Source organism: Caretta caretta, chromosome 1 (assembly GCF_965140235.1).
Source record: "Caretta caretta isolate rCarCar2 chromosome 1, rCarCar1.hap1, whole genome shotgun sequence".
In the NCBI taxonomy this organism is placed as follows: domain Eukaryota; kingdom Metazoa; phylum Chordata; order Testudines; family Cheloniidae; genus Caretta; species Caretta caretta.
The window spans coordinates 353,125,239-353,139,851 of NC_134206.1; the positions used below are offsets into that span (position 1 = coordinate 353,125,239).

The 14,613-nt window shown below is 56.4% G+C and overlaps 1 protein-coding gene across 1 annotated transcript in view; it reads left to right on the forward strand.

Moving 5' to 3' along the window:
- Positions 1–14,613, forward strand: part of SND1 (staphylococcal nuclease and tudor domain containing 1) — a 507,509-nt gene that overhangs the window by 488,943 nt on the left and 3,953 nt on the right. The window contains exons 18-19 of the mRNA XM_048821939.2: positions 5,740–5,881; positions 13,882–14,005. Coding sequence (XP_048677896.1) covers positions 5,740–5,881; positions 13,882–14,005 — 266 coding nt within the window. The remainder of the gene's footprint in view (positions 1–5,739; positions 5,882–13,881; positions 14,006–14,613) is intronic.

Here is a 14,613-nt window from a genome sequence, read left to right on the forward strand (position 1 = left end):
GCCCCTGCCGCTGCCGGCACAGCTGTGCATGTCAGGTTTGTGTTCCCGGGTCAGCGCTTAGAGCAGGCACCAGGATCCTGGGTTCTCTCCCGGTCTGGGAGGGGAGTGGGTTCTAGTGCGTTGGGGGTGGGGTCAGGACTCCTGGGTTCCTCACTCTGAGCCAGGGCAGGGGTCTGTGGGTTGGGGGGGGGTGTGGAAATGGGGTCAGAACTCCTGGGTTCTAGCCCAGGGTGTGCCACTGACCCTGGGTGCGGCCTGGGCAGAGCCCTGGGCTGTGCGCTGCGGGGAGCGGTCTGGGGAGCAAGAGTCAGGCTTTGCTGTCCCTCATTTCTAGGGTTCTGCATGTGTCGTGTCCCGCGGGCCGCCCGGGCTCGGTGTCTGTGTGCAGGGCCTCAGGCCTGGGGCAGCACAGCTCTGTCCTCGGGAGACAGCGGATGGGCTCCTCCCCCGGCCAGACAGAGCCCAATGCTGGGCGGGCGAGTGGAGCTGGGGTCCCCTGCTGCCCATGCAGTCAGGCCTGAGCAGCCGCGGCGCCAGCAGGAGACGTGGGACCCCAGGGGCTGTAGCTCCGGCAGCCCGCAGCGCTCGGTTGTGATGGGCGCCACTCGCCCAGATGCCCACGCCCCCTTCTCTGTCCTGGGAGGTGCCCGCCTGTCACCGCGGTATCTCACCAGCACTGATCACGTCGCTCCTCCAGCCTGGGTCTTGGAGCCCCTCACAACCCAGGGGCAGCTTGGAATGCCCCCCCTCTGGCCCGGGCGGGAGGACAGGCAGTAGGTGCGGGAGGTGCTGGCTCCCCCGGCAGACCAGTGCCCTGGTTCAGGTGCCATGGACGCAAGGCCCGGCTGGGTGCCCCGCTGTCAGCTCCTCCCTAGGATGGTGGCTGCCTCGGTCCGTGAGCTGGGACGTTCATGCGCCAGGGAGCCCACGTGCTGGGAGCCAACGGCTCTTGGTTCTCAGCTGCCTCCTTGCCATACGGCAGCTCCTCTTTCCCTGCTGTCACCGTGCCCCCGTGGTGTGGCTGGCAAGGGGGCGCTCTGTCCCTGCTCCCTCCTGGTTAACCCCCCTTCCCACAGACCTGTTCTCCAGGGTGCCAGGCTCCGTGTCCAGTCGGCAGCTCCCGCCACGTGACTGAGCCAGCAGCTGTCGTCCGAGCCACGGAGGCCTTGAGCCTGGATCTGGCCTGGGCTGCTCATGGAAAGATGGTTGAATTAGAGGGCTTGCGAGGCATCCCCGGTTACATGGGTGGCCAGGGTCCGGCGCCTCTCTGAGCACGGCAGTGATGGGGTGACCAGGGGCTGGGTGGGGTGAGCGCAGCATGGCCACCCTGTGGTTTGGGGGTGCCAGGAGCCTTGCCGGCGGTGCCATGTTTCAGCACCAGAGGTGGGGGACGCTGAGCCAGGGGGCTGGAAGGAGCTGAGTGAAGGGAAGTGCACAGCCCAGGGCACTGCGAGCCCGTGAGAACTCGGCCCAGGGACCCGTCCTGCCTGTGCCCAGCAGCGTCTCCCCATGGTGTCAGCGCACAGGGGCCCTGCGGTGGCTTCCGGGGGAGGGCTCCTGCCGGTGCTGGGTGGAGAGGGAGAGTTCCTCGTGCCGCGGCTGACTCAGCGAGGGGCCGTGGCAGGTCACTCCAGGCCCCGTTCTCAGAGGTGGCTGCGTGCCTAGGTACGGGCATCTCCCTCTCGGAGGGGCAGCGCTTTGGTGGCTCGAAAGAGCCCCTGTCATGGGCATGCGGCGCTCTGCAGAGCAGGTCCCGGTCCGAAGCTGGCTGTATTTCAAGGAATCCCTGTTGAGGTTACAGGGACAAACCATCCCGATGAGTCGAAAGAATAGTAAATATGGCAGGCGACCAGCTTGGCTTAATGGTGAAATCCTAGCGGATCTTAAACATAAAAAAGAAGCTTACAAGAAGTGGAAGGTTGGACATATGACCAGGGAAGAGTATAAAAATATTGCTCGGGCATGTAGGAATGAAATCAGGAGGGCCAAATCGCACCTGGAGCTGCAGCTAGCGAGAGATGTCAAGAGTAACAAGAAGGGTTTCTTCAGGTATGTTGGCAACAAGAAGAAAGCCAAGGAAAGTGTGAGCCCCTTACTGAATGAGGGAGGCAAACTAGTGACAGAGGATGTGGAAAAAGCTAATGTACTCAATGCTTTTTTTGCCTCTGTTTTCACTAACAAGGTCAGCTCCCAGACTGCTGCGCTGGGCATCACAACATGGGGAAGAGATGGCCAGCCCTCTGTGGAGATAGAGGTGATTAGGGACTATTTAGAAAAGCTGGACGTGCACAAGTCCATGGGGCCGGACGAGTTGCATCCGAGAGTGCTGAAGGAACTGGCGGCTGTGATTGCAGAGCCATTGGCCATTATCTTTGAAAACTCGTGGCGAACCGGGGAAGTCCCGGATGACTGGAAAAAGGCTAATGTAGTGCCAATCTTTAAAAAAGGGAAGAAGGAGGATCCTGGGAACTACAGGCCAGTCAGCCTCACCTCAGTCCCTGGAAAAATCATGGAGCAGGTCCTCAAAGAATCAATCCTGAAGCACTTGCATGAGAGGAAAGTGATCAGGAACAGCCAGCATGGATTCACCAAGGGAAGGTCATGCCTGACTAATCTAATTGCCTTCTATGATGAGATTACTGGTTCTGTGGATGAAAAGCAGTGGATGTATTGTTTCTTGACTTTAGCAAAGCTTTTGACACGGTCTCCCACAGTATTCTTGTCAGCAAGTTAAGGAAGTATGGGCTGGATGAATGCACTATAAGGTGGGTAGAAAGCTGGCTAGATTGTCGGGCTCAACGGGTAGTGATCAATGGCTCCATGTCTAGTTGGCAGCCGGTATCAAGTGGAGTGCCCCAAGGGTCGGTCCTGGGGCTGGTTTTGTTCAATATCTTCATCAATGATCTGGAGGATGGTGTGGATTGCACTGTCAGCAAATTTGCGGATGATACTAAACTGGGAGGAGTGGTAGATACGCTGGAGGGGAGGGATAGGACACAGAAGGACCTAGACAAATTGGAGGATTGGGCCAATAGAAATCTGATGAGGTTCAATACGGATAAGTGCAGGGTCCTGCACTTAGGATGGAAGAATCCAATGCACCGCTACAGACTAGGGACCGAATGGCTAGGCAGCAGTTCTGCGGAAAAGGACCTAGGGGTGACAGTGGGCGAGAAGCTGGATATGTGTCAGCAGTGTGCCCTTGTTGCCAAGAAGGCCAATGGCATTTTGGGATGTATAAGTAGGGGCATAGCGAGCAGATCGAGGGACGTGATCGTTCCCCTCTATTCGACATTGGTGAGGCCTCATCTGGAGTACTGTGTCCAGTTTTGGGCCCCACACTACAAGAAGGATGTGGATAAATTGGAGAGGGTCCAGCGAAGGGCAACAAAAATGATTTGGGGTCTGGAACACATGAGTTATGAGGAGAGGCTGAGGGAGCTGGGATTGTTTAGCCTGCAGAAGAGAAGAATGAGGGGGGATTTGATAGCTGCTTTCAACTACCTGAAAGGGGGTTCCAAAGAGGATGGCTCTAGACTGTTCTCAATGGTAGCAGATGACAGAACGAGGAGTAATGGTCTCAAGTTGCAGTGGGGGAGGTTTAGATTGGATATTAGGAAAAACTTTTTCACTAAGAGGGTGGTGAAACACTGGAATGCGTTACCTAGGGAGGTGGTAGAATCTCCTTCCTTGGAGGTTTTTAAGGTCAGGCTTGACAAAGCCCTGGCTGGGATGATTTAACTGGGAATTGGTCCTGCTTCGAGCAGGGGGTTGGACTAGATGACCTTCTGGGGTCCCTTCCAACCCTGATATTCTATGATTCTATGAAGCAGGCGCCTCGTCTGCCTGGCTGCTCCCTGCCCCAACACTGGTGTCTGATGGGGGCCGCGCCAGCCATGCCCTTTCCGTGGCCCCAGGTGGCACCCTGGGCTGCAGCTCGCTCGCTGGTCTTCTTGCTTTGCCCGAGCCTGGTCTCTGGTGTCCATGGCGTGCCCCCAGCCTGTGCGGAGCTGTCTGGGCTGGCCAGTGGTCTGCCAGGGGTGAGAAAGGTCAGTCCATGTGTCAGGTTGATCCATTCTTGTTGCTCAGGCTGGTTCTGATCCGATCCTTCCTCCTCACTGCCGTGAGCCGGGGCAGCTCCATCCAACTTGGCCGTGCCGGTAACGCAGCTGCATGGCCTGCAGGCTTTGGGTGCCCCCTCCGTCCAGGGCTGGGGACACACCCGCTCTCTGCAGGGAGCCAGCCTGTGCCGTTCCCGAGGGCAACTGGATGTGGGGCAGGGATAGCTGGGGTCTGCTCCCCGGCAGCTGCTCCCTCATCTCAGCCCCCGACCCTGTCTGCTGCGTAGACGAGCGTGGGGGGGTTTCTGCTCCCCGTGGCAGCAGGGGTGTGTGCGTTCTGCTGCGCCCGCAAACTCGGCTGGCCTGTGTCGCTGGCCGCCTGTGACAGACCCCGCTGCTCGTTCAGCCTCCGAGCGACTGGATTGGACTTGACACGCTGTCACGTCCAATCAGCGTCCCAGCCCGTTCCTGCCATCCTGAACGCCGGGGTGATGGCTCCGCTCAGCGCAGGGCTAGGGGAGCGCCAGGCGGGGCGAGGAGAGGTCACCGCTCGACAGCTGCGCCCTTCCCAGGACGTGGGCATGGGCCGGGCTGGCTGGGCACTGCCCCTTGCAGGGCACCTGAGCCGCACTGGCTCCAGCCGGGGTTGGTAGGGTGGAACTGCCATTCCGGCATCTCCCAGCTGCCTGGCCATGCCCTGGGGCCCGTGCTGCGCCCTGTCTATCTGGTCTGTGCTACCCCAGGGTCCTTCCCCCTCCCGGTGGCTCCAGGCCATGGGCTGCTGCATCTGGTGTGAATCCAGAGTCACCCAGGAGCAGGTGGTGAAGCCGGAGCAGAGTCTGGCCCAGAGAAAGGGAGCTTTGGATGATTAATAACACACCCGTGCTAGGAGCCCTCCCCTCTGAGCTCCCCGGGCGGCCCTGAGGCTGCCAGTTCCTGTACGGTCCCGAGCATGCACCACCGTTGGTCCGGTTGGCCCCCGGCCAGGGACGGCCCCAATCTTTTTGGGGGGAGTGCGTTGGGTTTGGGTTAATAGACAGGCGGGCCTCTCCACACACGGGGCTGCAGCGTCAAAGGCCTGGACACCTGGCGGGCTGCAGGATGGGCCCATCAGCTCTGGGAAAATCTGGTGCCAGAAATAAGACAGGACCCCAGCCTGGAGAGGTGGCTGAGTCCGTAGCAGGCAGGGCTGTGTCTCCCAGTATCTGGGCCCTGCCCTGCTGGGGAATGAACCCGCACCTAGTGCCAGCGGGGTGGGGAGCGAGTTGGCCGCGCTGGTTGTGGCTGGCTCCCTTCCCTGCACCAGCTCTCCAGGTGCCAACTGGGGTCTAGTGGTTAGACGAGAGGCCTGGGAGTCAGGACTCCTGGGTTCAGTTCCTGGTGCTGCTGCAGGAGTGCTCTGTGCCTGTGGAGAGAGCCCTTCACCCACCCTGTGCCTCAGTTTCCCCACCTAGAACACAGTGGGGTCCCAGGCAGGGCTGTTGCATAGCTGTGTGGGGAGCCCCATGGGACTCCAGCGGTGCCAGCCCTGGGCTCCCGGGAGCAGAGGCTGCACGGTGCACTGGGTCAGCGCTGGGCCAGGGGGTCCCGTGGAGAACAACTCGGGTTGACACTCTGATCCCATTTCAGTGCCCCTCGCCCGCTCCGTCTCTCAGCCCCAGTCTCCTCTCCCCGGCAGGTCTGGTCCCAGTATGAGGAGGCGCCGGCGGAGGAGGTGATGCCAGTGCTGGAGGAGAAGGCGCGAACCACCAGCTACAAGCCTGTCTTCGTGACGGAGATCACCGACGAGCTGCACTTCTACGTGCAGGACGTGGAGACAGGTGCGGGGCGGCTCCCGAGCCCAGCCTTGGGGCATGGGGGGCGATCGTGTAACCGCAGTGGGGTGGGACAAGGCTGCGGGGAGACCCATTCCCCAGTGGGGCAGGATTGCCCCCACTCCCCTCTCCTTCCTCTGGGGCCTGTGGGCAGCTGTTCCCGTCTGGCTGGGAGCTGCGAGCTCAGGGACCAGCCATGAGGAATCAGAGCTGAGTCACAGAGGGCCCGTCCCCCCCGGCATCTCCACTGCTCCCTGCCCAGCTGGGCCGGGTGAGGCCATGTGGCCAGCAGGGTGTGGGCAGCACCAGGCCCTCAGTAACGAGTGGAGCCGCCGAGCGAGGCCTGGATGGGGGCCTCTCCCCACGCTCATGCCCGTAGCTGCACCAGCTCCTCTTGCAGCTTGGCCCGCCTGGGCACTGGCTACATGAGGGGCCGTGCAGCAGAGCCGGGGAGGGCCATGGGGCAGGACAGGCTCATGGGGAGGGTGGGTGATGGGGTTGGGGCCACGGGGAGCAGCTCGGCTACTTCCCCTCCTCTGGCCAGCGGGGGCGAGGCTCCAGCTCCCCAGAAGCTGCCCGGTCTGTCCAGCCATCTCCCTGCAGCCTGGGTGCTGCCGCTCTGCTTCCTCCATACCGCTATTCCTCCCCCGCCCTGTTTAATTACGAGGTGATGATTGTAGGGAGCCTGGGGCCGGCCTGGCGCAGCAATGGAGCCCTGCAGTGCCACCCCAATACTCAGCGAATAGATGCCAGGCCCAGCCCTGCGAGAGGTGTGCTCGCCCCCTGGCAGAGCTGGGAATAGAACCCAGGAGTCCTGACTCCCAGACTTCCCTGCTGTAACCACTAGACCCCACTTCCCTCCCCAGAGCCAGGAACCAGAACCCTGGAGGGGGGTGTCACGCAGTCCCGGGGCGATGCTCTGGAACTGCTCCCTACAAAGCCAGGCACGACTCGGGTGAAGTCTCCTCTCTGTGAGAAGCCTGTCTGCAGGACACACAGCTCACCCAGCTTCCCCCTTCCTGGGTCTGACCTCGGAGCATTCAGCATCCTCTGCCCCTCCCTGCGCTTCCCACAGCGAGTCTGCCCAGGCGGAGTCCTGGGGAAGCCAGAGGGTCCTGCCCCCCAACTCCGCAGACAGGACTCTTAGCCAGCCAGTAAAACAGAAGGTTTATTAGACAACAGGAACATGGTCTAAAACAGAGGTTGTAGGTGCAGAGAACAGGACCCCTCAGCTGGGTCCATTTTGGGGGGCAGTGAGTCTGCACTTCACTCCTCGTCCCCAGCCAGCCCCAAACTGACTCTCCCTCCAGCCCCTCCTCCTCTGGGCTTTGTCCCTTTCTTGGGCCAGGAGGTCACCAGATCCCTTTGTTCTCCAACCCTTTAGCTCTCACCTTGCAGGGGGGAAGGACCAGGCCACCAGGTGCCAGGAAACAGGGTGTCGGCCATTCTCTGTGTCTAGACCCCTGCACACACCTAGGGCTCTGTAATGATCATACACCCTTATCCCACCACCTAGATATTTAAGAACTGCCTAGGGGAAACTGAGGCACCCCCACAATATTCAGAGGAAACATTAAGAACAGTCCCTCTTCGTCACGGGGGGGGGGAGTGGCACCCAGCCCTGCTCCACCCCCAGCTCTGCTCCAGCCCCAGCCCAGCTTTGGCCCACAGCTGCGGCTCTGCTCCCGGTGCCCCCAGCCCCAGCCTCACACCGACTGCAGATCCGCTCCCCGCCACAGCCCTGCCCACAGCCACGGCTCCGTTCCTGGTCCCAGCCTTGAACCAGACCATGGCTCCATTCCTGGCCCCAGACCCACCCCCAGCTGCAGCCCCAGCCTCGGCCCCCTTACCTCTGTCTGCGCCTTCTTCCCCTCCCGAGCCGTGTCCCTGCTCCTGGCTCCCAAGAGGGCGGGGGGGTGCGGACAAGGGTAAAGCGGGGCGTGATCGTGAAAAATTTGGGGAGCGCTGGATTAAAGGCTTTGAAACCTGCCTTGGAGTACATTGGTGAGGCCTCATCTGGAGTACTGTGTCCAGTTTTGGGCCCCACACTTCAAGAAGGATGTGGATAAATTGGAGAGAGTCCAGCGAAGGGCAACAAAAATGATGAGGGGTCTGGAACACATGAGTTATGAGGAGAGGCTGAGGGAGCTGGGATTGTTTAGCCTGCAGAAGAGAAGAATGAGGGGGGATTTGATAGCTGCTTTCAACTACCTAAAAGGGGGTTCCAAAGAGGATGGCTCTAGACTGTTCTCAATGGTAGCAGATGACAGAACGAGGAGTAATGGTCTCAAGCTGCAGTGGGGGAGGTTTAGATTGGATATTAGGAAAAACTTTTTCACTAGGAGGGTAGTGAAACACTGGAATGCGTTGCCTAGGGAGGTGGTGGAATCTCCTTCCTTAGAAGTTTTTAAGGTCAGGCTTGACAAAGCCCTGGCTGGGATGATTTAACTGGGAATTGGTCCTGCTTCGAGCAGGGGGTTGGACTAGATGACCTTCTGGGGTCCCTTCCAACCCTGATATTCTATGATTCTATGAGTGAGAGGCTTGAGCTCAGGCTATTCAGCATCACAGAGACGCGGCGAAGGGGTGACCTGATCCCAGTCTGTCGGCACCTACCTGGGGACAGGTATTTGCTCAGGGGCTCGTCGGCCTAGCAGAGGGAGGTCGAACGCGATCCCAGGGCGGGAAGCTGCAGCAAGACCAATTTGGGCGGTTGAACAGGGAGGGTAAATAATCAGTGGAATACCGTACCGAGGCTCGGGGGGCATTATTTGGAAACGAAGGGTGGCTCTGCTCTGGTTCGGGGCAGTGCCATGCCTGCGTCATGCGTCAGACGGGAGGGTCTCGCCCTGTAAGGAGCCGCCGCGGCATCGGTGCAAGGCGGCCGGGGTTAGCGGGGGCACCGCGAGCTCCGCCGCGTGGCTGTCTGCAGTGTGTTTGTGTTTGGTGCTTACGTGCTGGGTGCTGAGCTTGTGTGTGTCTGTCTGTCTGTCCGAAGGACCGTGTGCTGTGGCCGGCAGTTGGAAGCTGTGAGCTTCTAAACAAGGTTTGAAATCTAGACGCCTCTGTTCATTGGCTGAGCCTTAGTCAGGAGCGGGGCTATCAAGGAGGCCGGGCTTTATCAAGCAGTGAGCGTGCGACCAGGGGCCGCTAACAGGGAGTTTCGAGAGGGAGTTTGGCAGGGGAGTGGGAAGGGGGTGAGGTACACTTGCCATTCTTTAAAACCTTTACACTAAACTATAATCAAAACTTCTTGATTTAAACCAAAACCCTATCATTAACCCAGGCAGCTGTAGGAGAGAATGCAGGCAGAAGCCCAGCAGCCGAGTGGGGGCTCTCCTGTTCATTGTACTCAGTGTAGCATGTGTGATTACCTGCCCGGTGGGCGGGTGGCGTATGTGTGCATTCGGTGCAAGGAGCTCCTGGCCCTCAGAGACCATGTACAGGCTTTGGGGCCACGGTGGCGGAACTGGAGGGGCTAAGGGAGGCAGAGAAGTAAGTTGATGAGGCTTTCCAGGACACACTAGATTTGTCCCACCTCCAGTCAGACAGCCCCTGCGCTGTTAAGGAGGATGAAAGGCTCAGAGAATGAGAGCAGTTAACGGGAACAGAGGGAAACCTTCCCATAGTTGGGACCCCCCTTCCAGATGATGATGGGGTATCCTCTCGCACTGAGTTTACCTCTCCGGGGGAGGGAACTCCAGTCATTAGGAGAAGGCAGGTGTTAGTAATGGGAGATTGGATCATTAGAAACATAGAGAGCTGGGTTTGTGATGACCGGGAGAACCGTATGGTGACTTGCCTGCCTGGTGCGAAGGTTGCAGATCTCTCAAGGTATCTAGATAGGCTTATGTGGAGCGCTGGGGAGGAGCCAGTGGTCATGGCACATGTAGGTACCAGTGACGTAGGGAAGGGTAGGAGAGACGTCCTGGAGGCCAAATTTAGGCTGCTAGGAAAGGGACTGAAATCCAGGCCCTCTAGGGTGGCGTTCTCAGAAATGCTTCCAGTTCCAGGCGCAGGGCCAGGTGGGCAGGCAGAGCTTCAGAGTCGCAATGTGTGGATGAGACGATGGTGTCGGGAGGAGGAGTTTAGATTTATTAGGAACTGGGGAAACTTTTGGGATGGGGAAGCCTATACAGGAAGGATGGGCTCCACCTAAACCAGAGTGGATCCAGGCTGCTGCTGGCACTAAACATTACAAAGATTGCAGAGCTGTCTTTAAACTAAGAGATGGGGGAAAGCCGATGGCTGCAGAGGTGCACGTGGATCAGACAGAGACTTCTCTTAGAGGAGAGTCTATTGATAGAGATTCTCTAGGGTTTAGTCAGGAGGAGAGGATGGAAGAGGACAAAGTATGGGCCAGATGAGACGAGAAACATTCACACAAAGAATCTGACACATCAGAAAAGGGCAGACAGATAAACAGTGACAAGTTTTTAAAGTGCTTGTACACAAATGCTAGAAGTCTAAATAATAAGATGGGTGAACTAGGCTGCCTCATGTTAATCATAGAGTCATAGAATAATCAGGGTTGGAAGGGACCTCAGGAGGTCATCTAGTCCAAGCCCCTGCTCGAAGCAGGACCAATCCCCAACTAAATCATCCCAGCCAGGGCTTTGTCAAGCCTGATCTTAAAAATCTCTAAGGAAGGAGAATCCACCACCTCCCTAGGTAACACATTCCAGTGTTTCACCACCCTCCTAGTGAAAAAATTTTTCCTAAATCCAACCTAAACCTCCCCCACTGCAACTTGAGACCATTACTCCTCGTTCTGTCATCTGCCACCACGGAGAACAGTCTAGATCCATCCTCTTTGGAACCCCCTTTCAGGTAGTTGAAAGCAGCTATCAAATCCCCCCTCATTCTTCTCTTCCGCAGACTAAACATCCCCAGTTCCCTCAGGCTCTCCTCATAACTCATGTGTTCCAGCCCCCGAATCATTTTTGTTGCCCTCCGCTGGACGCTTTCCAATTTTTCCACATCCTTCTTGTAGTGTGGGGCCCAAAACTGGACACAGTACTCCAGATGAGGCCTTGCCAATGTCGAATAAAGGGGAATGATCACGTCCCTCGATCTGCTGGCAGTGCACCTACTTATACATCCCAAAATGCCATTGGCCTTCTTGGCAACAAGGGCACACTGTTGACTCATATCCAGCTTCTCGTCCACTGTAACCCCTAGGTCCTTTCTGCAGAACTGCTGCCGAGCCATTTGGTCCCTAGTCTGTAGCGGTGCATGGGATTCTTCCGTCCTAAGTGCAGGACTCTGATGAGGTTCAACAAGGACAACTGCAGATTTCTTTTGGCCCAATCCTCCAATTTGTCTAGGTCCCTCTGTATCCTATCCCTCCCCTCCAGCGTATCTACCTCTCCTCCCAGTTTAGTGTCATCTGCAAACTTGCTGAGGGTGCAATCCACACCATCCTCCAGATCATTAATGAAGATATTGAACAAAACCAGCCCCAGGATCAACCCTTGGGGCACTCCGCTTTATACCGGCTGCCAGCTAGACATGGAGCCATTGATCATTACCCATTGAGCCCGACAATCTAGCCAGCTTTCTATCCACCTTATAGTCCATTCATCCAGCCCATACTTCTTTAACTTGCTGGCAAGAATACCGTGGGAGACAGTGTCAAAAGCTTTGCTAAAGTCAAGGGACAACCCGTCCACTGCTTTCCCCTCATCCACAGAGCCAGTTATCTCATCAGAGAAGGCAATTAGATTAATCAGGCATGACTTGCCCTTGGTGAATCCATGCTGACTGTTCCTGATCACTGTCCTCTCCTCTAAGTGCTTCAGAATTGATTCCTTGAGGACCTGCTCCAGGATTTTTCCAGGGATTGAGGTGAGGCTGACTGGCCTGTAGTTCCCCGGATCCTCCTCCTTCCCTTTTTTAAAGATGGGCACTACATTAGCCTTTTTCCAGTCGTCTGGGACCTTCCCTGATCGCCATGAGTTTTCAAAGATAATGGCCAATGGCTCTGCAATCACATCCGCCAACTCCTTTAGCACTCTCGGATGCAGTGCATCCGGCTCCATGGACTTGTGCTCGTCCAGCTTTTCTAAATAGTCCTGAACCACTTCTTTCTCCACAGAGGGCTGGTCACCTCCTCCCCATGCTGTGCTGCCCAGTGCAGCCATCTGGGAGCTGACCTTGTTTGTGAAGACAGGCAAAAAAAGCATTGAGTACATTAGCTTTTTTCACATCCTTTGCACTAGGTTGCCTCCCCCATTCAGTAAGTTGCTAACATACCTGAAGAAACCCTTCTTGTTACTCTTAACATCTCTTGCTAGCTGCAACTCCAGGTGTGATTTGGGCTTCCTGATTTCACTCCCGCATGCCTGAGCAATATTTTTATACTCCTCCCTGGTCATTAACCTCGCTGGTTAAAGGAGGATATTGATATAACAGGCATCACAAAAACCTGGTGGAGTGAGGACAATCAATGGGACTCAATCATTCTGGGGTACAAAATATATCGGAAGGACAGAACAGGTCATGCGGGGGGGGGGCACTATATGTGAAAAAAAATGTAGAATCAAATGAAATAAAAATCTTAAATGAATCCACATGTAATTGGTTGGTCTCTAAGGTGCCACAAGTACTCCTTTTCTTTCTCTATGGATTTCCAGAAAGCCTTTGACAAGGTCTCTCACCAAAGGCTCTTACGTAAATTAAGTTGTCATGGGATAAGGGGGAAGATCCTTTCATGGATTGAGACCTGGTTAAAAGACAGGGAACAAAGGGTAGGAATAAATGGTAAATTTTCAGAATGGAGAGGGGTAACTAGTGGTGTTCCCCAAGGGTCAGTCCTAGGACCAATCCTATTCAACCTATTCATAAATGATCTGGAGAAAGGGGTAAACAGTGAGGTGGCAAAGTTTGCAGATGATACTAAACTGCTCAAGATAGTTAAGACCAAAGCAGACTGTGAAAAACTTCAAAAAGATCTCACAAAACTAAGTGATTGGGCAACAAAATGGCAAATGAAATTTAATGGGGATAAATGTAAAGTCATGAACATTGGGAAAAATAACCCCAACTGTACATACAATATGACGGGGGGCTAATTTAGCTACAGCTGATCAGGAGAAAGATCTTGGAGTCATCGTGGATAGTTCTCTGAAGACGTCCACGCAGTGTGCAGCAGCAGTCAAAAAAGCAAACGGGATGTTAGGAATCATTAAAAAAGGGATAGAGAATAAGACGGAGAATATCTTATTGCCCTTATATAAATCCATGGTACGCCCACATCTTGAATACTGCATACAGTTGGGGTCTCCTCATCCCCAAAAAGATAGACTGGCATCAGAAAAGGGCAACTAAAATGTTTCGGGGTTTGGAACGGGTCCCCTCTGAGGAGAGATTAAAGAGGTGAGGACTTTTCAGCTTGGAAAAGAGGAGACTAAGGGGGGATAGGATAGAGGTCTATAAAATCATGAGTGGTGTGGAGAAAGTGAATAAGGGAAAGTTATTTACTTGTTCCCATAATATAAGAACTAGGGGCCCCCAAATGAAATTAATGGGCAGCAGGTTTAAAACAAATAAAAGGAAGTTCTTCTTCACTCAGTGCACAGTCAACCTGTGGAACTCCTTGCCTGAGGAGGTTGTGAAGGCTAGGACTATAACAGGGTTTAAAAGAGAACTGGATAAATTCATGGAGGTTAAGTGCATTAATGGCTATTAGCCAGGATGGGGAAGGAATGGTGTCCCTAGCCTCTGTTTGTCAGAGGGTGGAGATGGATGGCAGGAGAGAGATCACTAGATCATTACCTGTTAGGTTCACTCCCTCTGGGGCACCTGGCATTGGCCACTGTCAGTAGACAGGATACCGGGCTGGATGGACCTTTGGTCTGACCCAGTCTGGCCATTCTTATGTTCTTATGTTATGTTCTAATTAAACCCAGCCAGGCCGCTCGCTCTGCACTTAGTGCCCAGGCAGCCTGGCCCTTGGACTGGCTCTGACAGGTGCCCCCTGCCTGACCAGGTCTCTCCCCCTGCAGGGACCCAGCTGGAGAAGCTGATGGAGAATATGAGAAGCGAGATCGCCAGCCACCCGCCCGTGGAAGGGTCCTACATGCCGCGCCGCGGGGACTACTGCATCGCTAAGTTTGTGGATGGGGAATGGTGAGCCACAGAGCTGCCCTCACAGCAGTCCCTGGGCCGGGCATGGAGCCACGTGGCCAGCTGGGGGGCGTCCTCTCCCCATGGACATGGGGGCAGGGCTCTGGCTGCAGCGCCGCTGGGCATGCGCTGGATACACCAGCTCCTGCTGAATGCCATGCCTGAGAATAGTGCCCCGGGAGCCAGGGCTGGGCCTTAGCCCAGGAGGGGGCGCTGGCTCAGTGCAGTAATACGGGGCGGGGTGGACACAGGAGGAGGGCTGTCCCCATCCCAGCCGTGTCTGTTCACCCTGCAGCCTCCCAGGGCAGGATGGGAGGGTTCGGGAACCGCTGGCCCCAGGCCCAGCAGGGGGATTGCTGGCAGGCAAGAGCCAGGGCAGCTCGGGGACGGGGGGAGGGTAGAACTGAACTGGTGCCAAGAATGCCTGTGGTGGGGGTCGCACCTTTCTGAGTGGGGAGGAGAGACCTCACGCCAGCTTTCTCTGTGGGGTGTCAGTGGAATCCAGGTCACAGCGAGCAGCCACAGCCAGTCATGCCCAGCAGAGCCGGCCCGGGGCCCACGTCCCTGAGATGAGCAGGCTCTCAGTGCACATACACCTCTGCCCCCAGGAA